Genomic DNA, 27,311 nt, shown 5'->3' with positions numbered 1-27,311 from the left:
CTTGACTGAAGTCTTGTCTTTGAGTTCTTCCAAAACTTGGCTTGGTGAACAGATTCTCATCGGTTACTATACTGTAGAAGGATTATAGAGAAAAACAAAACAAAACAGTAGTATAAAACATAGTTATATTTAAATACAACAGGAAATTAATGCATAAAAAAATTTCAGGATTCTATATTCTATCAGAGTTGTCCTGGAATACAATTGTTAAGAAATGAAAGGAATTTCTTTTCATATTAGCTCTATTAGAGTTATGTGTAATAAAAAAAAATTTCTTAGGAAATCTATTGTAAAAACCTTAGGTAAGGAACAAACATAATCACTCTGTTTCTAGTTTCTGCAGAGATGAGCAACTAAGAGAGAACTTGTGTAGGGGTAGAATATAGTGGGAAGGCCGTAAATGATAAGTGAGTTGAATTACAGATGTGTGTTTGAATTTAAGACAAGTAGTCTGTAATCTCTTTTAGGAATAATTTTTTTTTCTTAGACATAAGCAAGGGCAAGTCTGTACAGAAACTCACTGCTAGATTCCTCTCTGATTCTAGCATGTGAAAGAAGGGCTGATCGCCTGCACCAAATCTGATGTTCCAACTTTCTTGGCTGGTAGGTTGGATTTATGTTACTTCCGCAGGCTGTGCGAAAGGGATGGGATGAACTTTTGCTGTTATGGAAGCAGAGCATTCTTCACAGTTTCCTTCTATTGGGGAATTATAGGAACTGTGCAGCTCAAAATTCTCCCATAAAAAATGGGCTGGCAGGGGTCACATGTGGCCGCCACTGTGGGCAGCTAACTCAGATTCACTTATTCTCATTTCCCACCAACCATTAATCGTGTGCAAGTTCAAGAAGGTTAAAGCAATTCATGCTTTATACCCTACCATTTCTAGTTCTCATTGAGATGGTACGATCACTGTAATCTCTTATTGCCTTTGACTTGTAAGTTACTTTAGAGCAGTATTCTACAAAAATAGGGCTAAAACATTTTTTTGGAATCTTATGTGTTTCCCAAAATTTCCTGTGAGGTGTGGGGATTAGATTTTATAACCTATTTTGTTAGAGCAGACAGATAGCTAGATAAGAGAAGAGAAAGGGAAGCACAGGCCAAACGGCAGGAAACCATACAGCTTGTAAACAAGGGGGTCTTTGGGCAGACAAAAAAACCCAGGACCGACAGGAAACCACACATTTTGGGGTAACAAGTGTCCAGGAGGCAGACAAAGAAAGGTGGGAAAAGTCAGGAATCTCCAGTGTCCAAATGTAACCTTTTGCTCATTATGCCCTCATTACAATAAAATTAGCCTTGCAGATAAAATGTTGCCATCATGCACCGAAGCTGTGACACTTCTGATCAAGGCTAAATAAGGACAAAAATCTCTCCTCTCCTTGGAAAGGTGGAGCTGGGATGAAAATCGGGGAATACAACTCCAAACTTTTCCCTCCCCAGTGAATATTCTGCCCATTCATTTTTGTACCCCATATAACCAGATTGCTAAAGGAATTCAGGGCAGCTACTCACCTGAGTCTGCCCGCTCTCCCCTTGATAGCACACTACCGCTTAATAAATCCTCACTTTATTTTCTTGACCTCCGTGTCTCGTATCTGAATTCTTTCTGCGATGAGACAAGATTCTACTCTCCAGTAACAATTTCATTAACTTACTAAGACACATTTAATAACTTCATTTGCACAAATATGGGGAAATGAATTGAGCCTAAAATCTGATTCATCTGACTTCCCATTGCCTTTACAAATATTTGAGAAATGAATAGCGAACTGAGGCATTAATCTTGCTAGTGTTGAAATGCACCCAATTCCTTGACTACACCATATCCTGTCTTCTTTTATGCTTTTGCTCAAGCTCCCCTTTTGCTTAGAACTGACTTTCTCCCAGAAATGTTTCTCTGTCCCCTAAGACTGCCCTCTGGTGATTTCATTTCCAGAAGCCTTTGCTACCTGCCCCCGTCTTTTTTAGATGCTAACGCCTCTGCTACCTTAAAACTTGTTCCCTACAATGACCACAGTCTGTTTCCCCAACTAGATTCTCAGCTTCCAGAGGACAGAGATTCCTATTGGTATATCTAATGCGAGTGTGGTGCCCAGCCCACAGTAAGCATGTGGTAAATAACTAACAAGGATATATTAATGCACTTTGATGGATTAAATTGTCCCAAACTTTTGTGGGCTATTCCACAGAGAGGCTCAAGATTGTATGGAAAAAAAAAAGAAGCAGACAAAACACTAAACACTAAATTTGTCATCAAAATAAATCAGTAGTTAAAAGCATATAGAAATTTAGGTAACAACAACAAAAAGGTTTTGACTGGCAAATTCTCCATTTTAAAAGCAGCTTCAAAACATTTTTTTTTAAACAATGCATAATGTAGATAAAATAAATACTTAACGCATATTTGTTCTAGCTGCAAGTCCTATAAGGAAGTAACCTTAGTAAATGAAGTGAACCTGTTACATGACTCAAAACTTTTGTTGTTTTAAGTATCTGCAGATTGGGTTTTATTAATCCTGTTAGCTGAGAAGTACAGGTAGGCCATTCAGCCTACCGAGCATGAATTTCCTAGGACTAAACAATTATGTAACGATCATCGTTAAGCTTTAAGAACCTATAAGATAATGTGATGAGGCTAGTTCTGCATACAGGTTGTGTGGTTGGGGGTAGAAGTTTAAAACTCTCTATTTTTTGTGACCCCAAAGTCCTAGCAAGTCCTTTGAAGATAGGTGTTAGGTATAGGGTTAAAACTGGAATCTAGAAATTTATAGCCCTTGTTAATTATGGGAAAAAACTTCAATCGATTTTGTAGAAGGCAGAATCAGTTCCCTTTTGCTTGAGCATTTAAAGCCCATTCCAGGGCTTCCCTGGTGGCGCAGTGGTTGAGAGTCCGCCTGCCGATGCAGGGGACGCAGGTTCGTGCCCCTGTCCGGGAAGATCCCACATACCGCGGAGTGGCTGGGCCCGTGAGCCATGGCCGCTGAGCCTGCGCGTCCGGAGCCTGTGCTCCGCAACGGGAGAGGCCACAACAGTAAGAGGCCCGCCTACCGCAAAAAAAAAAAAAAAAAAAAAAAAAAAAAAGCCCATTCCACAGAGACTTGTTCTTGGTGGACATATCCCCAAATAGATGTCACTTGCATTTATGTCTGAGGCAAATTTTAATAGAACTATATACTCAATTAGTGAGATTATACAACAGACCATATTTAATAAAATTGGCTGGGTATTTAAACACATAGTAGAGGCAGCAACTACTACACAGCTCTTATGACTTGCTCTCCTGCTGGTATGGATGCTCCAGCATTGTTAGAGTTTACTTTTTTTTCTTTTCTGCAAGAGAGTACTAATATCTGGATGTTTTTAAATGTAAAAATCTCACACTTTTTAAGGTTGGCATGAGTGCTCTTTTTGGAAAGAGTATTGGGTGAGTCGATACTATTCTGGGTGAGCAAGGTACACCCGCTATTTTCCCCGTGTTCGTGTCCCCCTTTGCACCTCGGAGTGGAAATGAGAACAGAGCCAAGTGACTGGCCATTTGTGCAGAAGTCATTTGGAAATGGAGCCTGCACTATTTATAATATAAATAGGCCATAGGTACTTACTATGGCCAAGCACTGTTCTAGGTGCTTTACTTGTGCTGGTTCATTTAATCCTCATGAAACTGTGAGATGAAGGCCATCATCATGTCCTTGTTAAATTATCTCCACATTCACTATCATCATCTCCACATGAATAGCTGGCTCAGCTGATAGCTGTTACACAGCTGATAGGTGTTGGAGTATGTATTCAAATCCAGGTGTGGCTCCAGATACGGGACTATTAAACTATACCCACTGGAGGGTCTCCTATACACAACTTTGCAGTTTGGAAAATAAGAAGTACACAAATAACTTGGTTTTTACTTTACTTATCATATTTGTTTTACTTTTTTCTTTTTTAAAGATACATTATGCCTAAGGGAGAATTGCATTATGCTGCAGATAAACATTCACAAAAAAAATTCTTACAGAGGAGGCATTGATAAAATAGAATATAAATGAATCCTAATTGGGTGCACCCTTCCTAACTCAGAAAGAAGTAAGTCATTAACTTACTTCCCTTTCAAAAACACAAAACGCAATAAAAATATTAGCACCAACCTGTTTCTCCTATTTTTACAGAAGTTAAAGGATCACTTGTTCCAAGAGTTGGATTTCTCTATGAATAAAAACCAGAATAATGTTAATACCACAGTTTTATAAACTTAGACACAATAAAGAAAAATACCTCAGATTAAAAATATGTATTTTTTGGCTAAAGTTTGTTTTCTTTTGATTAAACTTCACTTTGCAGAGTTCTTTTGTGGGAGAAGTCATTATTTTGTAGATATTTACAAACTTTGATTTAAACTTGTATTTCTAAATAGTATTTGTTATTTCTGTAGGTAAATTATTACCCCAAACCTTCACTCTGTCATATTTCCCTGCTGTAATGAAAAGACGAAATGGAAATTTTTAAAAAAGAGATAAGTTCTTTTAGTCATATTAACCATGACCCAATTCTTCTATATCCATATAGAAGATTTTCTCTGAATTTTGTCAACTAAGTATGTCATTGACTTTTTCAGATTTTAGATCATCAACCAAGAGAGAAGACAACTAAATTTAAGTTCGCCATCTATGCCCAAACCCAAGGAGATTACTTTTTCCCCAACATTTAAACTGCAAACGAGGGGTCATCTCCCATTCAAGTCATTACAAAATCTTTCATATCAGAGTAGATACTCTCAATTGCTTTACTTTTATTAAGAAAGTATTATTTAGAGAAGATACGATGACATGGAGTCATGCTAATCAATCATACATTTGTATGATTATCAAAATCACCTAATAAAAATAGTTAAAAAAGAAAAGGGCAAAGGAACTTTATGTAGATTTACTGTCAATCTTGTTATAGCCCTGCCATTGCAATATTGTTATCTATCTAAACAAGGCTTTTTAAAAGAATATATAGTGTTTATAGTATGGAGATCACAAAGAGAGGTAAAAAATAGTGTGAATAAGAACTCAATTGTACCATTCTTTTGTGACTAGGGACTTAATGATCTATGGTTATAGTTCCAATTACTAGCATTATAATCACACACACCAATGTGTGTCCGAACTGTCTTATAAAGGAAGTTACAGTAAAGGTTGTGTGCTTTGGACTCTGTCATACAGACTCAAAATTAATTTTAGGGGTGAAAAAAATCACTCATGCTGGAAAAATCATAGGTGGAGTTTGAAAAATCGGTCTCAGGAAATATGAGAATTAAAAAAAGCAGACGTTTTAAACATGCATAAATATATCATGTTATTTTAAATATTTTTCATACACAAATTAAACTAGATACTATAATTAGAAATTTGACTATTTCATCCATATCCATCAAAATATATTAAATCAAGTTAGACAAAAAGTTTGGAGGATCTTTCATTGGAAGAGGGGGATAGATTTATATTTGGGGTTTCTTTATGGGGCAAGTGCAAAAAAAAGAAATTCTGTTAGAGTAATGCAGTGACTTCTATGTGTCCAGTTGAAAAAGGTGAGTTTTACGCAGTTTTGTTTCTCTTTGAGTTTAGTTGAACGCAGAGGACTAAACCCTCCTAGAGCTTAAAATTTACACCAGCATTTACAGCAAAATTAAAAACTGAGTCCTCACCTTTATCAGCAGGCCAATAAGCTGAGCACTTATGAGGATAATTCCAATGATAACAGCCATCACAGAATAAATAATGACTGTTATTACTGTGAGAGAAAAATAAAGCAGCAAATTACAAAAGTGTGAAGTAAATGACATAGCAATTGAAAAGTAAAGCAGGTAAAATCAGGGTAATATCACTTTGTCTTTTTTATAGAACGTACATTAATAAACTTTTATGTATATTTTAGTTTTTCAAAAATTAGGTTTTTCACAGTAACCACGTGGGAAACTGGGACTTTAAGTGGTAAAATCTTTTGTCCAAGGTCACACAACTAACGACAGTACCAAGACCCAGGGGTTTCAACTCCAAGTCCGGTGGAGTTTATAGGACCTCAGAGGTTTAATTACGGATAAGAGCTATGTGGACCTTCTACCCAATAAGGGAGAAACCACAGACTCTTTCATAGTTTCAGTGATATGGGAGAAAATAATGTCTTGATGTATAAAAGAGTATTGGACAGATCATAGAATCAAAAATTTGGAAGGAACCTGGTATAATCACGTTGTAAAAGGAAAAGAAGTCTAATGAGTTCAAGTTACACTAGGTGAGATAACTAGTTAGAAGTAGACTGGTAACTACTATCCAGCTCACCTATATTCTAAGCCTCTGTTCCCTCTACAGTATCTTTATGTGTAGTCTATAATAAAATCACTAAAAATCTTTTTCAAATCTTTTACACGTTGGGAGTGAAACAGAATTTAAGTTAGAGGTACTCTCACATATTCACGGCATATTTGCAGTGCTTCCAAATGAAGTATGTAGAACTGAGGGCAAGACATACAGGGAAAAGAGCGTATTTATTTGGCTAGTTTATATTTAAAAGCCTTATTACTGGTAAAAAAGTACAAGTGGCTTTTCCTATCACTGGTATTGTCCAGCCTTCTTCTCCACTTAGCTTTAATTTATGAGATAGTGACTTAGTTATACAATCCATTTTTCTGGTGTGAGTATGGACACAGGCCAAGTGGGAAGGGAGGCCTAGAGATGCAGAGTAGTAAATAAGCACATAAATGAACCAGAACCAAAGCGACAGCAGCACCTAAGTGGGGAAGCGACAGTCCCCAGATAGAGAGGATTGGGAAGATAGCTCCAAATTGGTAGCGCAGGGCCCAGAACAAATCCGGATGGAGACACGAATGGTCTGTATTTATTCTGGATTGGTGCCAATTAAGTAGGTGATTTTTAAGCCCCTTGCTTTCTTTATAGTAGGGAGGGGAGAAGTTCCAGCGTTTTATAAGTTCTAGATTTTTCTCAAGTACCCATAGTTACTTAGAAAGCTAAAAAAAATCTAACTTAAAAGAAAAATGAGGATCAAATTATGTATTGCTATTTCCAAAATGTTTAAAGAAATTATAGATGCCTATTTTAATTTTGAAAAGAGCATATTTTGTTTGCCTTTACAATTTTGTGTGACTAAAGTCAATAACATATACTCTCTTGTTTTTAAAATAAACTAGTGGTTACCAGTGGGGAGAGGGAAGGAGGACAGTCAATATTGGGGTAGGAGAGTAAGAGGTACAAACTATCATGTATAAAATAAGCTACCAGGATATACTGCACAGCACAGGGAATATAGCCAATATTTTACAATAACTATAAATGGAGTATGACTTTTAAAAATTGTGAATCACTATATAGTACACCTGTAACTTATATAATATCGTACAGCAATTATACTTCAATTTAAAAAACAGCAAAAAAAGAAAGAAAATAAACATAGAAAATAAAATTGACATTTCTATTTTCATAGGCATTTAAAACTAGCAAAACAAAATTTTAAATGGAATGATCATCATTCCACGTCAAATATTACCATACCTGGTTGTGAGAAATTGTGTGGATATCTTTGTCTTGCGGCTAAAAGGATAGCGTTTCAAAATAAAGTTAGAAAACATAAGGCATGTTTTAAAAATACCATTTTGGAATCAGACTGTCTAGTGGATTTCTTTTTCTTAACTGTGCTTAGAGAGCTAATGTTCAACTTTCAGCAGTGAGCTAGTAAAATGTATGAGGTAATGTCAGTCTTAACATTAGTAATTCCAATATCTACTTTCAACTACCCAACAAGTTTTCATGAATCAGAAATTAGTAAACCATCTCATGAACTAAAGGGAAGCGTGTGAAAAAGTATTGGAAGAACCATCCGTGGACTTCCACAAGAAGCAGTGCATTTTTAAAAAATGTAAAAACGGTGATCAGAAAGGAGACATATTGAGCCATCATCCTGCATGAACATCAGTCCAACCCCAAAAGAGGCCATGTTGCTATCAATTTTCCAGATTTATGCCACAGCCACCATGAGGATCCAAACCCTTACTGTGTCTCAGCTAAGTTTTTGCCAGCAGTCCCACTGAATTCCCTTTCTGTAGAAGTTTCTAATACGGTTGCTTTAAGGCTCCACTGGAGTTAACCTCCCCCTTATCAGTCCACAGCTAATATTTCTTTTTCTGCTGTCTCCAAATGCCATTTCATGTCAAGAAGCTGCCTTACTACTGTAGCCACACAATTTTCTTGAATTTAAATATTATGAATAACATATCACACTATGTTGTATGACATACAAATCAAGGACTTGGTTATATTTGGTCATTCTTTAGCACTTATGCATAAAGGTTAACTGGGCTTGTCTTCTCTATCTTTGTGGCAGTTGATAGTTGTGGCTGGTGTATGAGCTCTGGAATAAAACAGATAGGGTTTCAGTCATCTGTATGCCTCTTACTCATTGTGTGGCCTTGCTAAGTTACTTAGTTTCTCTGTGCTTCAGTATTCTCTTGGCAAATGAAGATTATAATACCCATCTCTTTGAGTTCCTATGAGGATAAGACCAGCTAATGCATGAAAACACTTAGTACAATGCCCCACCCACCATGCCATTCTTTATTCATAGGATTCAAGGCATGTAGCACCATGTGTGTCTGGAGTTGACCCATCAATGCTTTCTGGTTTGACACTAACATGTTGGCTTCACACTGCAATCACTTTGAAAATTAGATTGTTTAACTGGACCCAGAAACCTAATAATTAGTTCCAAGCCCTCAGCCTAATTTTCCTCTCTTGCTCTCTGTCCTTCTGAAAATCCATTGCTTCCATTTATCTCAGTGTATTTTTTCAATGATTCTATTAGCTAATGATCCGGTAGCCACGCTAAGTCTTCTTTGAGGCTTTATTTTAAATCCAGAGGACCCTGCCTAAACCCCACCTACAAAAGACCCTCTCCCTTCTACTTTCAACCTGCTCTTGTAAAGTCATCTTCTTCTCCCTAGAAAAATAACCAGAGAGAGCGTGAATGCCACCTGACCGTTCTTATCTCAGCACCCAGATGGCTTATATTTTACTGGGCGCTTATGATGTGCCAGGCTCTGAGCCAAGCAATTTTACACACATTTTCTTATTTAATCCTTAGAGAATACTGTGAGATAAGTGTAATGAGTCCCACTTTAAAATTAAGAAGACAGAGGCCCTTTGGGGAACTCAGGGTTCAACTCACTCAGGGTCAGCACCTGGGACAGGGCCAAGCCCTTTGCTGAGTCCAGCTGGGTTTAACCACAAGCCCCCCCCTCACCACTGCACTACTGGATCCCTTTTATCTGGCCCACTATTTCATGGTCACATTCGTTGTTTATGTGTTTTGCTAGATTGTTTTAATTGTTTTAACCCACAGTATTTTTTCAGTGTGACAGTCCAGAAGTGAGAATTCCTCTGTGGGAGGGGCTGTGTCTACTTTGCTTCCATTTCTCAGTCTTTGTCACAGTTTCCCCACAGTGGTAGGTCCCATTAAATAGAGTTGCACCATAACAATGACTCCAGAGCAACTGCTTTAAAATATGAACAAACCTTCTTCCTTTTCTGTAGTAGGTACAGGCGTACTAGGAGGGGTTTTCTTTGGACCACTAGGAGTGGTTGATATTGAGCCGTTGGTGGAAAGAGAAGCTGTACAAGAGAGAAATTGAGACAGGAATCAAGAATGAGGCGATGAGTGGACCAGAGAGCGTGTCACAAAAGACTAATTTATCCCACATCTCTCCCAATGGCAGCTCCAGAATTTGTACATCACAGGGCCTTACAGAGGAGGAAAGTGAGCCTTGATTTCCTCATCTGTAAAATGATAATACCTGCCTCAAAATGACATTGTGAGGACTAAGTTAGTTAAATATATATGTGTGTGTGTATTCACACACTCATCAGTTAGTACAGTACTTGGCATGTAATGGACGTTACATTCAGCTTGGCTATTATTATTGTTCTTATAAGGGGGGCGACTTGAAGCTGCGTCTGCATACCATTTTACATAACTTTGGAAAACTGTCCATGTTAAAGAAAGACGGAGACTCACGGCAGTTATACAAAGACTGAAGTTCTGCCCCATGCCTCCACCTCCCCAGTACGATCCTATTTCCCCAGTAAAAACTAAAACAAAGACACTATTAAATTTAGTTTTCTTCTAGCTTGATAGAGGATGAGTCAGTTCTAAGGTTCTCCATCCATTCTCTCTTTCAAAAGTAGAATTTCCGAGCTCTAATAGAATTGTAGGAAATGCTGGCTCTGATCTAAGATTACTGGCTAAGGATCCAGATAACCAAGTGATGTAATGAATTCTAGGTCATGGTTATTCTTTACCCCAAACATATATGCACACAAATACAAATACAGAACATGTATTCTCATGTATCGTTTAAGATCTCATTGAATACATAATAAATTGGTTTTTATAATTAAGCAATTATCCATTTATTTTAAAATAAGTTTTATAAATTTATAAATTCTTTTATGAAGTTTTATAAATTAAACAAGATTTTTATTGTAAAAGCAATAGATTGAATAAATTAAACTTGGAAAATACAAGAAAGGACAAAGAAAAATACAAAAGTCATCTATCATTCCACCACCCAGAGACAGATACTTTAAACATCTTGGTATATAATCATCTGAACTTTTAGCTATTGCATCTAAATACGGAATAATTGTGTTTAAATATGTAAATAGCATTTAAAACATATATACCATGAACATATACCCTATATTTTGAATACTCTTCTATTACAAGATTTTAATGACTGCATAGTATTCCATTGTATGAATACTGTAGTTTATTTATGAATCTCTGACTTTGAACATTCATATTATTTTTACTCTTATGAGAGTTAATACCATTCTGAGACAAACATCAGTGCACTAAACTCTGCAGAGGTATCTCTGCTCATTCTTTTGAGACACTTTAGTGAAGGAACTGGTACCCAAGTATGATAGTATGGGGGTGGAAGGACCCCTGCAAACACTTCTCAGGACAGCATCACCCTAGCTTCTCAGCTAAGTGCTCAAGGTTTCCTGGAGAATCCACAAAGAACTGAAAATGCCTTTGGCACTTCTGCTCAGTTTACTGAAAGACAGATTTCCAAGGCCTGCCTCTTTCTACCAGCTGCCAGCTACTCAGTTCACCCTCAGATTGTTCAGGCAAGAACCCACACTGTCCGAAATATTTTCTCCTCTCCTATAAATCCTATTTTCACCTTGTTCCTTGACTTATCATACTGCTTGATTCATTACTTGTAATGTAAACAGTTGCCACACAAATTAGGCAAATGGTGTGACAAATAACTTGTATCTCTAAGTTATCCTTCAACATTCAGGGATGGTGGTGTAAAAGATAATATAAGAAGAAGAGTGTTTTTTAAATTGTTGTATACTTGATTTTAAATGTTTTAAGTATCCAGCAAAGGAATTCAGTTACACATATATCCATCTGTCTATTCTTTTTCAGATTCTTTTCTGTTATAGCTTATTACAAGATATTGAGTATAGCTCCCTGTGCTATACAGTAGGTCCTTGTTCATCTATTTTGTATATAGTAGTGTGTATCTGTTAAGAACAAGTGTTTTTAAACAATAACCAGATGACAGGAATTTTGAGGTTTCATCAAATACCCAGATTAAAATTATGGAAAGAAATATTTTCATTAGGAATCAATGAAAGTATGTAAAAATTATAAAAAAGGATACGTAATGAACAAAAATCATCTATTTCTCTTAGTGTTACATCTTCTTTACATCTTTCAGTTCAGTGTCATTCATTCACATTTAGGGCACACGTTTATAACCCCTTGTGGATACCAATGAGCTTTTCTGAAACAAGTGTCCTGGGCTCCTAGATCCCAGGGCTGGCACATTTTGAATTCCTCAGCACTAGAACAGGGCTCTGTACATAATAGGTATTCAGTGAAATACTAACAATTGTAAATGTTTGGCCAGTTTCTTTTCTGGTTTAAAATTTTTTCTTCCAGTTTTACTGAGATATAATTGACATACAGCAATGTATTGTTTGGCCAATTTCTTATAAAGAAACACATAAGTGAGTTTCCAGATTGCATCTAAAATGAACATAACAATGAATTAAACAAGTCACATGACAAAGTGGCATGCACAGAATGAGTGTAAGGATAGTGGAAACCTGCATCTACAGAAGACCAACAAAATATTTTTGAGATTTCGATCACACACAATTTTACAACTAGAAGAAAAGAAATCCCGAAGTGAAAAAACAAAACCATACCAAATTTAAAGTTTTTAAGTGGTAAATGAGTTAAAAAGTTAAAAGTTTAACTGAAGCCATCTAGGAGTTTTGTTTGTTTGTTTGTTTGTTTGCTTTTTGCGGTACGTGGGCCTCTCACTGTTGTGGCCTCTCCTGTTGCGGAACACAGGCTCCGGACGCGCAGGCTCAGTGGCCATGGCTCACGGGCCCAGCCGCTCCGCAGCATGTGGGATCTTCCCGGACCGGGCCACGAACCCGCATCCCCTGCATCAGCAGGCAGACTCTCAACCACTGCGCCACCAGGGAAGCCCTAGGAGTTTTGATTGAGTGCAAAGATGGCCCTCCTCCAGGCTTCCTGACTGTCTGAGTCAGGATTTGCAGGGGTTAGTTAGGGAGGTGTGTTCTGTCTATGGGACAGTGCCCCCTCCTGTTTGTGAACACCCTCAAGACCCTGCGTGACCCAGCCCCCCGTCTCCCCATCGTCATTGCTTGCCACTCCAATTTCCTCTTGTGGTCCACCCATGCTGTCATCTCTTGGTTCCTCAAATGAGCCATACTCTTCTCCATGCCCAGACCTGTGTGCCTATTCTTCCCTTTGCCTGAAATATCCTCTCATGGCCCTAACTTGCCTAGTTATCTGCTTTTCAGGTCCCAGTTCAAGGCCATTTTCTTTCTTTCTCTTTTTTTTAAACTTTTAATTTTATATTGGAGTATAGTTGATTAACAATGTTGTGGTAGTTTCACGTGTACAGCAAAGTGATTCAGTTATACATATACATATATCTATTCTTTTTCAAACTGTTTTCCCATTTAGGTTGTTGCATAATATTGGGAGATCTTCTCTGATCTCCCCTACTTAGATTTAGACTAAAAACTCCGCAAAGTTCCCAGTGCTTGGCATGGTGTGGTAAAGCTCAATGAAATCTTACGATAGACTGTTAGAATCCAGATGTGTTCCATAGGCCTTGATGGTGTGGATGAAAAAAGTCACCTGCCATATCAGTAAACAAAGGATATTGCAGCCAGCAAGCTGTCAGCCACTGCAGCTGCCCCAGACTGTGCACCCTGAGGGGATTCAGGATGGAGGAAAGCGGGCTACTGGCCCTAGACAGTTAAGGTACAGATCAAAGGAATGATTTCAATGGGCCCTGACTCTTGCATCTTCCCACACATGGAGAAGCACTAAATTTATTAACTTGAGGTGTCTGGTTTTCTTTAATTAACAGTAATCTTTTGATATTCTGACTACTTGGTTTTTACTGTAAAACTCCTACATATCTTGGCTCTTCCCTTACCTCTTCGGAGCAGTCCCTCAGAGCGACCTGAAAGGCTGTCTTCTGGGCTTAAGTCCTCAGAAATTCCGCCGAATAAAACATAATTCTCAGCTTTTAGGTTGTGCGTTTTTTTCAGCCGACAATGGTTCCTAGGCACCTTGGGTATTTATTCTCTTGTTCGTTTATTTACAAGAGTGTGTAGGCATGTCTCTTTTGTACTAGGAAATACAATGAATTAATAAATAATTCATGGTCTTTCCATCAAGGAAATTCCAGCTTAGTCAAGAGGTAAAAATTTAATCTAAGTGTAATGAAGTATTTTAGGGGATGGTGAGGTGAGGGCACAGGAGACAGTGGTCAGTTCTGTCTGAAAAAGGAGGAGGTGGAAAGACCTCATGGAGGGGTTTTCTGAACCCACCTTGAAGGAAGTCTAGGGTTTCACCCGGCCAACCATGTGGACATTTAGGTACAGAGTCAGCAGGGTCAGCGATGTCCTGGCCCTTGAGACATCCTGGCAGTTTGGAGGAACTACAAGAATCTATGTGGCTACAGCATATGGTGTGAGAAGCAGTGAAGGCAGTGAAGTTCCATTTGTTGTGGGCCATGGCATGGAATTTCCATGGGCCAAGGCAGTTGGAAAGACGATGAAGGGTTTGAACCAGACTTTCATTTGGGGAGGATCACCGTCCATGGCATGAAGGATGATGTGGGAAAAACAAAAAAACCATGCCCAGAACTCTTTAGAAGAGGATCCCATCTTGTGTTCAATAGTGGTCAAGATATGCAGTCCTTTTGAAAACAGGACACTCCTCCTTACAGAGGGTCCTTATCACTTGTCAGCATTGCCTTTGGTGGAGAAGGCCTATATAGATTAAGGGCTTAAAGGGACAGAAAATTACAGCAAAGAAAGAATATGAATAATTTTAAACAAAGTGAGAGAAGGGGAAAACAGAATTTGCTAGGGATAATCAAAGTCTGTAACATTTTTCTATCAAAATGAGAAAATGCTTAAGGAGAGAGAGATCATTAAAATTAGTTTTGAACTTTAGCAAAACAATTTTAACCCTCTAGGAAAGAGATAGACTTCTTTCTTCTCTACCAGCTACTCCTCAAGGGAAAGGACCATTTGGTGGAAATTTTGTTCTGAAGAAGCAGAGGCTGGAGTCCCAAGCCTCTAAATTGTAGTCAGAACTCAGGAATATCTAACATTGAAGGCAACAAGTTGTTGAGAGGAACAATGTCCTTGAAGCAGTTTCCAAAAATTGCACATGCTTTATCCAAGTTCCATTGGTGAGTGTCACGTGCTATAAAAACTGATTGGTGGCCAAATGGATTTGAGACTGAAATTTTCCATGTATGTTCTTAGAAATACCTGCTTTAATTCTCCAGGTTTAGTTTCTCTGATACAATTTCTTACTAAAGTCACCTAAAACCACCAGCACAGTAAATAAATAAATACTAACTTGCAGTCAGTAAATAAATGACCTAAGAAGAACTTGATAAAAAATGTTTTTTAACATCATTGGCTTAACAATCTAATTTCTGTAGCTGATCTGTGAAATGACCTTTGTCATAGTTATTCTTCCATTTTCTGAAAAAAATAGATAACCTTATAAGTGTTTTGATACGAATACCCATGCTTGGTTAGTGGTATGAGAAGGGCTCAGAGACCTCAAAGTCCAGAGTTCACAATCAGTGTCAGCTTGAAAGAACACGGGCTCTGATCACACAGACAAACTTTTAATTAAATTTTATTCTAACATAGATTCATATGGAACAATTTAAAGAATTTTATCCATCACCTCAAATTAAATAAACCAGCCCCTAATTGGAAAATGTCACTTAAGAGAAACAAAAGAAATATCTCTTTATACATCCTCAGATGCTTGAGCTCCTTTCACAATTCAAGAGAAGGAACCCCAAATCCCACAAAACATATCTCCAACAACCACCAAGAATGTTCTAGTGCTACATCGATAGCAATAGAGCTCACATTTATTTTACTCTCCCAGGTTCCTAAGGCCCTAATTGGCTAATAGGCAAGCGGGGATATATTTAGTCATGCGAAGTTGAAAACTTTCTACGAATAAGCAGATTTTAAACAGGCCTTTTTACAACATAGTCTTCAGTTGGGCCAACTAGGTAGAAAGATTCCAAGGAAATGTGTAGCCATTAAGCAACAGACACGGTTTGCCTGAACCTCATAGAGGCTGGATTACAGGAAGGGTTTCTCTCCTGCTTCTTTTCCTCTTGTGCTCTAGGTCCCTCCTTTTCTGTTGCTAAATCAGCTTTCAATCTGTCTGCCTTGTTTGCTGAATAAAGGTCAATTTCAATATTGTCCTAATTAATTCAGAATGTACTTTTACATTTTACCTTACAAAGACTTTTGGATTATTTAATCCAACTTCCTTTATAGAAAAGAAATTTGAAAATTAAATGATTAGCTCAGTTTAACACAGCAGGTAAGGAACAAAACGGAGAACAAATTCTGCTGCTTTCCTATAATATTCCCACTTTCCAGATCTCTGCCTGGTTGAGATCTTGTCAGTAAGATTTTTGATGTTTTAGCGTATTAGCTGGTGAACGTTGGGGTGCATTGTACACACAAAAAAAGGCAACTAAAGTCCTTGAGATTCCCAGACATCCTAAGGGCCAGAATTGTTATAATAATCACGTGGTCTTCATCTTGATGATTTTTTCACACCAATATATTGTACTACTTCCATTATATCTCTTAGCTCTCAGTGTCCCCTTGCTATAGCCACTAAGAAAAACTGTTTTCTGCTCTAGCAATACTGACCTGAGAGTCTTTTCCTTAATCCCTTTACTTCTGTTGCAGGAACACATCCAGACTATACCTGAAAAATTCCCCCTCTCTCCCCAAGAGAAGCATATTTACCTTGTGGTATCATTGAAGACATTCCAGCATCTGGCCACCCAGGAACAGATGGGTCTTGGGCCATCACTGCACATTTCCTTAGCTGCACTGGGCTCTCAAAACTTACTCTGAAGTTCTTGCCCCGTGCCTACTTGCAATGAATCACTGGCTGAAGCTTGAAGGATGGGTGGAGTATTCGGTAGAAATGTGGAGGAGGAGGAATTAAGGTAAAGAAATAACGTGGGCTAAAATATGGAGAAAGAAAGAGTACAAGGTGCATTTCTGTGGAGGCTCGGGGGCAGCTGGCAGGCCAAGGTTGGCAAACCTCTCAGACCTACAAGAGTTTAATGTTCAAGTGGCAAATTAGTGCAAAATGGAATAGAAGGGTAGGTTTAGCAGGGCCTCCATCTCCTAGTTAAAAACATTTTTTTCATTCTCCAAGTAGTGAGATGGCGTTTGCTTTGGTACTTTGCACAAAGTACGTATTAGGGACTGGAACTGAATCACTTCATTTTAGATTTGGGAAGGAAGGAGTGAATGAATGAATATACCACCCAGAATATTAAACATTCCAAATTTGCACGGTGGTGTCATCTCATATTTGCCTGATGTCGGAATTGTTCCAGAACATTCACCCCTTTTGTCTCTTATCCTCTCTGCTCTGACCTCACGGTTGGTCATGAAAACCGTGTCTGGGTGTTGCAGGAGGGACATGACAGGGCCCCTGACACTGTTCCCAGTGTGTGGAGGAGGTGGGGTGACTTGGGGGTTAGGGACACAGTTGGGAACGGAGGTCCTGTCTCCCGGCACTCTGCTCTGGCTTCCAGCCACTAAACCACACAGCTCTCCCAAACAGCTGACCTTGCTCACATGGAATGTCATCAGAAAGAAGGTAAAATGCAACATTGGACAAACACCCTACAGTTTTGCTCTCTGCCTAAACTTCCAGCCGCCGAGCTCCTGTCAGGATGTGATAAAGTCATTTTACGCAGCTGTTGGTTTTAGTTTGGTTCCCTCCTGACTTGCAGTTGATAGAAGTCTTGTCTCACAAAAGCCAACTCTTATAAGGATACACCCCACCTATGAAATGCTTTCAATAGTTTCCAAGTCAGAAAAGGAAATTTCCTAAGTGCTACAGTTTTCTGGCATTGTGATGACCATGAAAACTGATAGATAATGTATTTGTGGAAGTTCTGCCCAGCTCATTTGTGGTAAAACTGGAAAAAAAACACATCTGCTGGCTTCCAACTCAATGTCCTTCTGCCAGGCTTCTTTGTTTTCTACAGAACGAACGTACAAACAGAGCTCTTGCCTATTCCAAAAGATGTTTGGAGAAGGCTATTGCCACGAAGCAATACTTTAAAAGAAACACTCAGTTTTGCCCTTGAACCAAAGGATTGACAAACTCAATTTGGGTCAACTTGTGATAATATAGTTAGATGTCCCTCTTGTCTCTTGTTATTCATTTCTCTTTTTTGGAAAGGTTTTAGTAAGCCAAGGTAGCCAGTTACAATTTAGAAAAATTGAACTTTCTAAAGGATAAAGTTGTTGATGGGATAACATTTGAGCTTAGTGTTTTGAATAGCCCTCAAAATTTTGTGCACTCTCTGGTTAATAGCTCTTAAAGAAGGACACAGCATGTCCACTGGTGCAATTAGTGGGCCAGATGTCAAACACAATGACCCAGTTTCTGCTCACCTGCAGAGTGGCTGGCTTTGGCAGTTCCCAGCAGCCAATGGGTCACACCTCTGCCTTCCTTAACTTAGTAGAGAACAGCTCCTCCCTGAGTCTGCCTTGGAGCTGCTATGGCTTAGGACAGTGGTTTCCCTCATGGAACCCTGAACTTTATAGTTCTGGTTCTGTGCTGCCCAGCTTCTAGTCACCTTTATTGCTCCAAACTATTGCTGAGCCAGAGAGTAAGAGAGAGAAAAACCAGCCTATAATCCCAGCCATTGTGCATTCTTCAGCCTGGATAGATAGAAAGCAAGGGATATTTCTGTTCATCGTCCCAGGGCAAAAGGAGATCAGGATTCTGGTCCTGGCTTTGCCACTACTTGGTTGGGGATCTGAGTAAGTCACTGAACTTTTTTGGGCCTCAGTGTCTCGTTTCTAATATGAGAGTGAAGGAACAGATGTCCTTTAAGGTGCTTCATTATTCCAAAATCATAGACATTCATATGTCTGAGATGGTAATATTCATAATCAACATGTATATTTACTACATAATAGGCATTTTCTCTTCAAAACAATTACCTGAGAGCATATTATTATATATTAATCATCATGTATAGAGGAGAAAAACAAAGATCAGAAACATGGCCTAATTTGCCTAAGATCACGCAGCTGATAGATGGTGGAGCTGGAGTTTGAATTCCCATCTACTTGACTGCAGAACTGTCTGCCAAGGTCTACCATAATCTATGCAAAATATAAAGAATGAGGACACCAAATAAATTTCATTAAGAGAAGATGAAATTCTCACCAAATTAGGCAACTAACTCTCAAGCAAGCCTTCCCTTGCAGCAAATCAGGGCTAACTGAAAAGATGCAAAAATAATAATTCACCTTGTGCAGAAGCTGAGGGTAGGAGGGTTATTCCTCTAACATACAGTGACAGAGTGACTTGTAGTGTCAGATCCAGGTTACGGAAGGCCAGATGTTTCTGGTTGGTAGCAATTTGTTAACCGAAATCTCACTTTTTCCAGTGAAGCATCTTCCAGTCCAGTTACTCTTTGCTTATCATAAATCCTCAGAACTAAAGGAGATTTCACATACTTTAGAGGTGTCAGCTTTATTTTAAGATATTGGCATTTCTGTAGCTAAACTCCCTATACGTATTAGGTTAGGGGTTAAGGGAAGTTAGACTGGATGAGAAAAATTCTAATTAAAAATGAAAACTTTACCCCAAAGTTCTCACACCACCGAGACTTCCTGTCACTGGCTGGACAACCATGAATAGGAACAGTAGAGATTAGATCAGCATACTCACTCTTGACTGCACGTTAGACTCATCTGTGGTACCCAGACATTGGAGTCTAATGTGTTGCCTGCAGCAAGAACCATTGTCCCAGTCTACATAAACATGTAGAAACTTCATTTTCTTAATCTTTAAGATCTTTTCTTACATTTTCAAAGGTTCTTATGTCACCCTTACCTTGTGTTGCACAGATTCATAAAATGATTGGATATTAGCCTGATTTGCTTGAGAAAGAATACCATTCACACTTTTCCATATTAAATGATGGTATTTCTTGGGCTTTTGTGTTAGGAAACCCCATCTCCCCGACATTTGATTTCACTGTAATGCACTTCCTAAGGGTAAGTTCCTCAGTGTGTGAAACAGACAAAGTGGAATGGCTCTGGTGGAAACCTGGGTTCCAGGCCTGGAGCCTCATACCCCATGTCCACAGCCACCTGGGAGCTTCCCCAAGGAACTCCACAGGCACTCAGCTGGAAAATCCTCAGTCTAAAACTGAGTTTTTAAATTTTAGGTTGGGATCCTTTAGTGTAAGAGTTGGTAAACATTCTTCTGTAAAGGGGTAAAGAAAAAACATTTTAGGCTTTGCAGGTCAGTCTCTGTTACAGCTCTATAGTTCTGTTGTTACAGGGCAAAAGCAGCCACTGACAATATATCAGCCAATGTATAAATGAGTGAGTACAGCTGTGTTCCAGTAATTATTTATGGACACTCAGATTTAAATTTCATATAATATCCACATGTCACAAAATATTCTTTTGGTTTTTTTAAGCACTTATGAATGTAAAAATCATGCTTAATTTTCAGGCTATACAAAAGCAGGTAGTGGGTTGGATTTGGCTCATGGGCTATAGTTTGTTGGCCCCGGCATTACTGTATTTGGAATCTCTGGATGTGGAACTCAGTCATCAATACTTTTTAGAGTCCCTCAAATGATTCCAACATGTAGTCAAGGTAGTAAATTCCTGCTATAAGGGGCCATGAAATCAGTTTACTCAGTTGTCACTGGCATTAAAAAAATTAAATTGTATAAAATAGAAGACAGTACGTGAAAGTACATCACACATTGTAAGGACAGTTATGATTTTGTGAAAGTTTCTTTCATACATATATATGTTTATGTGTTTGTCTCTGTGTACAATGAGTTGCAATGTACATTCACTATGTGTTAATCGTCCTTGAATATGTCTTGTTGATAGATACACCTGGCTATACCCTATCTGAATACCTGGCCTCCAGAGGGGCTAAGGGAGTCAATAGCCCTTGTCACAATTGAAATCCACTTAAGGCACCCACAAGCTATTGGCCAGTTAGCTTCATACTCCAACAGCCTTATCCGGCTTATATAAGGTCTATAAAAGCAGTTAGAGTTTCTATGTGTGCTGTACCATTAAAATGGTACATTGCTGAATTGCTTGACAAGATATTTTGAGATCTGTACCTGACAGAACAGGGAGGGTACCAAGAGGCAAATTTGTGCCGTGTTTCTCCTGGTAAGATGCAATGTCATTGCCGCAATCCATCTTCCCAGTTGCCTTCAACAGATGCACTATGTTCACATTTTGTGCTTTGGGTTTATTTCCTTTCCTTTCAATTTTTAAATATCATCATGACAGAGAAATAAGTGGCGATATCAAAGGGAGAGCCCTAGATAAAAAGTTATCTAGTCCAGATAAAAAGGAGCAGAAGGTTAACATCATAGTCATAAAATTAGGGTTCATTAGCTGCACCAAAAGGAGAAGACAGACTACCAGCCTTCACTATAGGCTTCATTTTAGTGAAAGCACGAGCAGAACACTGAGTGACAATGCCGCAAGAGTAAGGAAGGGCCAAGCTCGGAACATCAATGTGTATGACAAATAAGGCAATATCATATTTGGATTAAATGCACAGACTCTAGAGCCTGAATGCCTGGGTTCAAACTAATTTCACTAACTACTGGCTGAGACCTTGGGCAGCTGATTTAATCACTCTGTACCTTTGTTTCATAATTTATGAAATGGGGATAATAATTGTCTATCATATGGAGTTATTGACTAAGATAAATGAGTTAAATATATACATATATATATAAATGTTTACAAAAACAGAAAAACTGATCTTAAAATTCATATGGAATTGCTAGGGACCCCAAATAGCCAAAATCATCTTGAAAAAGTACAAAGATGGATGACTTACATTTCACAATTTCAAAACTTACTACAAAGCAACAGTAATCAAAACAGTGTGGCACTGCTCTAAGGATCAATGGAATAGAATCGAGAGTCTAGAAATAAACTCTCATATCTGTGATAATTGATTTTCAGCAAGGGTGCCCAGACCATTAAAAGGGGAAAGATCTAAAATATCAAGGGAGATAAGGCTGTAGACAAGCTGAGGCCAGAACTCTACTCCTGCATTTTATACTGGGGGTTGGTATGGTGCTTGGGGACTGAAGGAAGAATGTACAATGTTTTTTGACTTGGGGCTTGCAGTGTTTTTGGAGTCATTTACTTTACTGAAACAGACATGAGTCAGAACACTGCCTGACTCCCAAGATGTGGTAGGAGTCTCTCAGTGAATAAAGCATCCCAAGGTTCTATATACTGCCACTTTCCAGATACTCTTAGCTAATAAAGTGTGGCAGCTGGGGGCTTGGAGATGAGTTATTGTATCATAACAGAAACAAGCCCTGTAAAAAACAGAAAATGGACCTTTTCCAAAGAAGACATACATATGGACAACAGGCACATGAAAAGGTGCTCAACATTGCTAAACATCAGAGAAATGCAAATCAAAACCACAATGAAATATCACCTCACACCTGTCAGAATGGCTATCATCAAAAAATCTACAAATAACAAAATGTTGGCAAGGATGTGGAGAAAAAGGAACCCTTGTACACTGCTGGTGGGAATGTAAATTGGTGCAGCCATTATGGAAAACAGTACGGAGATTCCTCCAAAAACTAAAAATAGAACCACCGTATGATCCGGCAATTCCACTCCTGGGTATATATAGAAAGAAAATGAAAACACTAATTTCAAAAAATATATGAACTCCAATGTTCATAGCAGCACTATTTACAATAGCCAAGATATGGAGGCAACCTAAGTGTCCATCAAGAGATGAATGGGTAAAGAAGATGCAGTACACACACACACACACACACACACACACACACACACACAGGAATATTAGTCATAAAAAAGAATGAAACTCTGCCATTTGCAACAACATGGATGGACCTAAAAGGTATTATACTTGTGAAATAAATCAGAGAAGGACAAATATTATATGTTATCACTTATAATGTGGAATCTAAAAAATAAAACAAATGAATGACTATAACAAAACAGAAATAGAGTCACAGATATAGAGAACAAATTAGTGGTTACCAGTGGGGAGAGGGAATGGGGTAGGGGCAAGATAGAGGTAGGGGATTGAGAGGTACAAACTACTATGTATAAAATAAATAAGCTACAAGAATATATTGTACAGCACAGGGAATATAGTCAATATTTTATAATAGATTTAAATGGAGTATAATCTATAAAAATATTGAATCACTACGTTGCACACTTGAAACTAATATGATACTGTAAATCAACTATATTTCAATTTAAAAAAAAAACAGAAAATGGGAAAATAGTAACCATGGGTTATCTCATACGTTTACTGTCAATTCTTGCTCTTTTGTCTGTCAGATCCCTGAAATCAATTTCAGTATACATCACAACCAAGTTTATTTCAGTAGTAATAAGCACGATGAAATGAATATGCTGGTGTCTAGGTTTTCCTCTGTTAATGTTTGTCAGCATTGCTTAATGATAGAGACATCTTAGAAAGCAAAGATTGTGTGTGTTCAGTTTAATTTTTAAAGTTTTTTAAAACTTTTCCTAATTATATTTGATGATTCTTTTCACACAGAATTTAGAAAGTATGAAAAAGCAGAAAAAAATGACCTCCAATCCCAACACCCAGAGATAACCCTGGAATATTTCTTTTCAGTATTGTTGCTTTAGTTTTAATTTAGTTCATTTATCACAGAAAACTACACAGAAAGTTACTTATTAAATATATAGATATGATAATAATGGCTGGAAATCTATTGCCCGTCTGCTTTTGTTGGTAACTTACCTGATGTTGTAGTTGTAACACCTATTTCTGGAGTAGGTGTGGCGACAGCTTTAGTAAAAATATAACCTATAAAGACATTTGAGAAAATTATTTAAAATGTGCTTCCCCAATAGGTTCATAGATGTTTTCGGTCATCCTCTAGAGACCAAAGTAAAAAGAAATTCATCACAAGAATGTTAAATTCAACTTTCCAACTTAAAATCAGTGTAAGTCAATTTTGAGATACTGTCTTTTCTTCCTCCTCTTAGAAATCCTTCTCCAGGAGTTCATAGTGAGAGTGTTCATTTCTTTCTAAAAATTTCGCATCAAACTAGAGATTTATAGATTTGGTAGCTAGCCTGACAGATCATCTCAGGCTGACCTTTGAGGTATCACTGAAGTGTGGAGATGAAAGGGATTTTAGATGCCATCTAGTCTGTGTTTTATTTAAGAGGCAGGAGAAAACTGAGGCCCGTGGGGGTCAATTGATTCTCCACAGTTAAACTAGCCTGCAGCAAAATTCTGGTCATTTGTCATTTCTGCAACTATTATTAATTGAGTGCCTACTATGTGCCTAGCAGTGTGGAGGATGCATAAAGGAAGCACAGGTTTGACTTTTAAGAAATTTAGAGTGCTGTTGTCCCTGAAACCCAGTTCGGAACTCATTCCCATAACAATTAAATGGAGAGAAAGGGTCTCCTCTTGGATCACTGAAGAAAAAGGAGAAGCCTTGTTTCTTTGCTTAGTCATTCTAATGGTGTGTCTGCAGGCATGTGTGGTAAGGTGCACATGGCTAATCATGGTCCAGGGACACAGAGCTCTCTCCAAAGGCTTCTTAGCATCAGGACCCGATTTTCAAATCAAAGCTTTGGCTTTTCCTTGAACACACTATGTCTTCTCCTGCCTTAGAACTTTCGCCCTTCGTGACTCCTCCACCTCCGGTGCCCTTCCCCAGATTTTGCAAGGTTGGCCTCTTCTCATTGTTCAGCTCTCATCAGAAATGTTACGAACTCAGAGAAATATTTCCTGCTCCTCGTCTCTACATCAGCCTTCTGCACTGTGTTCATCACCTTCCCTGGTTTAATTCTCTGTGTGCTATTTTTCACTGTCTTTTCTTCTTTTAATAATTTACTTGTTCTGCTGAATGTCTGTATCCCCCTCCCCATCTGCCCCCACCCGCCCTGGACTCCAACTCTGGGAGCTCATTTATCTCCCTGCTGTGGCCTCGGTGTTTGTCATCTGACACGTAATTACTGAATGAACAAATGAGTGAATGAATTCAGGGATTGGGCATAAAATAATTTCAAAAAAACTTACTCTGTATTAGGAGGATGACATCTGATACTCTTAGAATTAGAAGTTTTGACTTTACCCTTAAGATTACTGGAGAAGCAAATAAGTTTTTTTTTTCCTCATTTCCTCACACTTTTCACATTCTCCTCTTCAACTAATGAATAAGAGGGGGAATTTTTTTCCAGTGCCTTTCTATTATTCTATAAAGTCGTCACATCAAGAGAGTTTCTTTGGAGCAGCGGTCCCCAACCTTTTTGGCACCAGGGACCAGTTTCATGGAAGACCATTTTTCCATGGACCAGGGGATGGGGGTTGGGGGGGATGGTTCAGGCGGTAATGCGAGCCATGGGGAGTGGCTATAAATACAGATGAAGCTTCGCTCCCTTGCCCGCCGCTCACCTCCTGCTGTGCGGTCCGGTTCCTAACAGGCTGGTTGGGGATCCCTGCTTTGGAGGGTTCCAGAAGATGCAAAGATGATGACAGTCTTGGCCCTGGAGACCAAGGCAGCCTTTGGAGTCACTTGAACTTGCTGACCTCCTGAAGCCTCATTTAAGGCCTTACTGCACTACCTGCTTGAGCACTGGTGAAATGAACTTCTTTCTTTTCCAGGAATCCTTTCCACATATTCCGCCCCACCCCTCCCCCAAATGGGTAATGTGTCTAATTCGATTGAGTAACCCCACTTTGCCCTCTGGAACCACGCAATGAATACCTCCTTTCTCTTCTGTGTAAGAGCTCTACAAATGTCTGAATATATTTAAATATTCTGCCACATTCCTTCCACGTGTTTTCTTTTCTTCAAGCTAAATGTTTTCATTCCTTGCCACTTAAAAAAAACTAGAGCAACTTTGTTAATCTTCTGTTTTCCTGGAATTTTCCCATTCTCCATCACTTCTCAGAAATCCCCATCCCATACCCAGGTTTGTTTCCTAGTTTATAACTATTATCATAGCTAAATACTTATTTACTCCTTTACTATGTGCCAGGCACTGGAGTAAGGACATTACAGTAATTAGTTTGTTTAGTCCTTAGGTGCTTACTAGGAGGCAGGTACCAACATTGTCTGCATTTTACAGACATGGATGCTGAGGCCAAGAGAGGGAAAGTAATTTGCTTAATTTCCCCAGCTTTCAGATGTGAAGCCAGGTTTGAACCTAGTTCTGTCTTTCATGCCCGTGCTTTAACCATGACACTACTCTATCCCCTGATGTATCTTAGAAAATGCTGGATCCCTTCCCCATCTCCTAGAGCGCCCGGTAGATCCTTGATGCTTGCTGTAACTCGAGTTACAACCACGTTTGAGGGGCTAAACACATTTCAAGTCATTGCCTGCTCCTTATCTATGCGCCGGGCACCAGTATTTCTGACACATAAACACTCCATTTGAGAAGACGTTAACCATTAACACTCTCGGGAAGAGGCCAGAAGTAATGATAATTTGATACCACTTCATAATATGCCTATGTTATTTCTGTTTTTAATGAATGGATTTCGATTTCTCCCCAAACCACATAACCCCTTAGCCAATAAGAGTTCTTTCTTTTTTTGTTTTTTCCACCTTACACCTCAGTAATGGACCACAATGTGAGAAATAACTCCCCCATGGATTCAGGGTTCATGCTTGTGGCTTGTACATTTTTGGCAGGAGAAGGACGAAATCATAATTTTTTGGAAGACTTTTTTGAAAACTGAAGACCGTATATCCACTATCACCTTCACGAATGACTTTCTAACTTAGAAGTTAAACTTGTGAAAACACCGGTAAAGCAACACATTCCTTCACACAGAGATGTTTCTCAGTGTATTTGGTAAAATTCTTTTAATTCTGGCTAGGCATAGGATTGAAGCATGCTTCGCATCCTGGAACTGTGCTGTGATCCAGTCACAGTTACTGGGCCCCCTGGAGCCATTTCTTCCACGGAGTCCCAATAAGAATCCATCCTCCAGACTGGGATCTGAGGTACTACTCGTTTAGGTATTCGTTTAAGTCAGGTAGGACTAAAATGGGATAGTTTATCTTTGCATGTATAATCCTATATCCCATATAACAGCACCCTGCGAAAAAAAAATTCCACTTACCTGACAATAGTAGCACAAAGATCATTTTTCCGTGCATCCTGAGATCATGAGCTCGCTTGCCAAGGTCAGTGCAAGAAATCCGCCAAGGAAGACTGGTGTGACATCTGTGGCCTCAGCCTGCACTCTGTTATCTTTCAGGCCCACCTTCTCCAGGCATTGGGTGATAGGCCGGGTGGCATTTTTAAATGATGCAAAGTTGTGAACCGTCTATCCGTAAAGATACGTGGTTATCTGCTTAACCAGGATTATTAAAGTGTTCAGTCAAATCTTCACTTTAGGGAACTGGCAGCTACATGTTAACTTTACTTTGCATAAATTCAGTGGGCTTGGTAAGGTAGTAACAGTCAGGAGCCACCCAATTGGACAAACAAGAATTAGACTGTGAAGGCCTGAGACTAGGGTCTGAGCCAGGCTGAGGTCACTATAATAGAGCTAGGAAAATTCTCATTTTTAATGTGGA

General features: G+C 38.7%; 1 protein-coding gene across 1 annotated transcript; it reads right to left on the bottom strand.

Annotated features, from left to right (window-relative positions):
- On the bottom strand, positions 1 to 26,888 carry LOC309961082 (glycophorin-A-like; the record flags this gene model as incomplete). Its single annotated transcript, XM_082838121.1, has 7 exons — positions 1 to 71; positions 4,144 to 4,201; positions 5,685 to 5,770; positions 7,546 to 7,584; positions 9,562 to 9,657; positions 23,501 to 23,566; positions 26,852 to 26,888. 7 exons carry the CDS (start codon positions 26,886 to 26,888, stop codon positions 67 to 69), a joined length of 387 nt encoding a protein of 128 aa, XP_082694247.1. The 3' UTR covers positions 1 to 66.
- Between the last annotated feature and the right edge of the window lie 423 nt (positions 26,889 to 27,311).

Source organism: Leucopleurus acutus (assembly GCF_964270905.1).
Source record: "Leucopleurus acutus genome assembly, chromosome: 4".
Classification (NCBI taxonomy): Eukaryota; Metazoa; Chordata; class Mammalia; order Artiodactyla; family Delphinidae; genus Leucopleurus; species Leucopleurus acutus.
This window is presented reverse-complemented; position numbering and strand designations above follow the sequence as displayed.